General features: G+C 45.3%; 1 protein-coding gene across 1 annotated transcript in view; it reads right to left on the bottom strand.

Moving 5' to 3' along the window:
* The window catches only part of CTC1 (CST telomere replication complex component 1), a gene marked incomplete in the record, with an annotated part of 12,402 nt that continues 10,463 nt past the window's right edge, over positions 7-1,945 (bottom strand). Inside the window, 4 exon segments of the mRNA XM_021397386.1 lie at positions 7-725; positions 1,003-1,146; positions 1,418-1,507; positions 1,845-1,938. Coding sequence (XP_021253061.1) covers positions 630-725; positions 1,003-1,146; positions 1,418-1,507; positions 1,845-1,938 — 424 coding nt within the window.

The raw sequence follows: 1,945 nt of genomic DNA on the forward strand, positions 1-1,945 counted from the left end.
CTAGATTCAGGGCAGCTTGCTCAGTCTACCCTACCCAAGAACAAGAGGTCTCTGAAATCACTTCTGCTTCTCCAGGCATGGGAGAATTGAAAAGGAGAGAGACATCCTACCTCACCCTTCTGCTTAACTCCATTATTTTTCTTAGAGGAAGAAGCCAAGCAAGGGAAATCTCAGCTTACCATAAGGCACTGGTGAATATTTCAGTGCTTCTGTGTATCACCCCAGATTAAACATGCTTTGAAAAGAAAAGCTTCTTACCCCATTATTTATTTAAGCAAACTAAACAAACAGAAAAACAAAACCCCCCAAACTTCACACATTTACCCTCGTTTTCCCTGCTCCACCTGTTTCTACTTCTGACAAGAATTTAGCATAGTTTTTTGGCACCTGCTCCACACCAGCGGTTAGCTCAAACTTTTTCTGGTCACCATTTTGCAGCTTCGTAACCTGCAATCCCTTTAAGCTTTGATAAACAAGATAGGTTCACAGTCTGGGCTATTTGAACCCAGAAATGTTTCCAAACAATATCCCTAGAGCAGCAAATCCATTGTTTGTTAATTCTTCCATCTATTCATGTTGTACTGTCTCCAATAACGATCAACACTGCCTCATTCCCTAAGGCAGTCACATCAAGTATAGGGCAGACCAACAAACCTGTTGCTAAGTATTTCTGGAATGGAGGAAATTCTCTGGTCCATGCCTGTCAGCACTGCCCTGGCTGCCAGCTGGAAATAGGAGAGACACAGACTTGGTTTCAATTTATAGCAGCCAAAGGAGAAGAGACAAGTTCTTATGCTTAGAGCTACTTTACATCAAACAACTGATGGTTCCTCCCCAGATTAATTCCAAGGCAGGAAAATACGAGGCCCAGCAGTAATCTTCTACGGAGCTCATCTCCTGTCTCATTAACAAGAGATTCTATATCAATAATTTTTTGAGCGAGTTCTGGAGAGAACAGGAGGTCACCCACGGAAGCCCAGAGCAGGAAACACACTGCAGTACCTGGCGCTCAGCTGGGAAGGAGACCCATGTCTCATGAAGTAAGTGCCAGTTATCTTGGACAGGCAGGCATAAGGGGCAGGATGGCCTGCCCAGGAACTCTGCTGGCACAGGTGGAAAACTGAGCTTCTCAAATACTTCCAAGTCCTGAAAGAAGAGTGATAATGCAAAGAAAATGATTTCCGAAGGCAGATGAAAGCAAAAGAAGACTGATAAGGAACAATCATTTAAAGGAAAAAACATCCACTGAACTCAAAGCTCTGAGAGTTTTAACTAAACACAGAACTGAGGCAGTTACTTGGCAAGACAGATGGGAATTCCATGCCTTGCAAAGAGCTTAGTCACTGACACTTCATCTCCCACGTACAATTTAGCAAAACTCCTCCAATGGGAAACTGTAAGATAACCTCTCCCTTACCGAGCAGCAGGGCACAATGAAGCGATACAAACCGTCCAGGTGCAGAAACGGAAACCATTGCAATGACTTCCCCATAAAAAGCAGTAGTGCCTGGTGGGAGATGGGGAGAAAAAGAGAAAAGGTGATGAGAAACGTTAGGAAAAAAGTGGAAAATGAAAAATACGGCAAAAGGGGAGCAAGTCCAGCAGAGGATTGACTAGTAAGTCTGGCACCATCAAGGACAAGGCAAGGTGAATGTATTTACAGGATGTTGGCAGTGAGGAGATTGAACCCCCTTCGAGTGGCAGAAGGGAGTTACCTGCATAAACATACACTTCTACCTGACAAAAATCACCCTCCCATTGATTAGAAATCTAGGTCCGTAAATTACCACATACCCAGCTCCCAGCTGTATCAAACCACCCACCGAAGCCCACTCCTGCCTCACCTCTTGCTGTGTCATGCCCTCTCCTCCACCATGGCTGGCCTCCTCTAGCTCCGGCAGACTCTCGGCCTCTCTGGTGTGGCTCCACAGCTGAGGTCTGCCCA

This window comes from Numida meleagris, chromosome 1 (assembly GCF_002078875.1).
Source record: "Numida meleagris isolate 19003 breed g44 Domestic line chromosome 1, NumMel1.0, whole genome shotgun sequence".
Taxonomy (NCBI): domain Eukaryota; kingdom Metazoa; phylum Chordata; class Aves; order Galliformes; family Numididae; genus Numida; species Numida meleagris.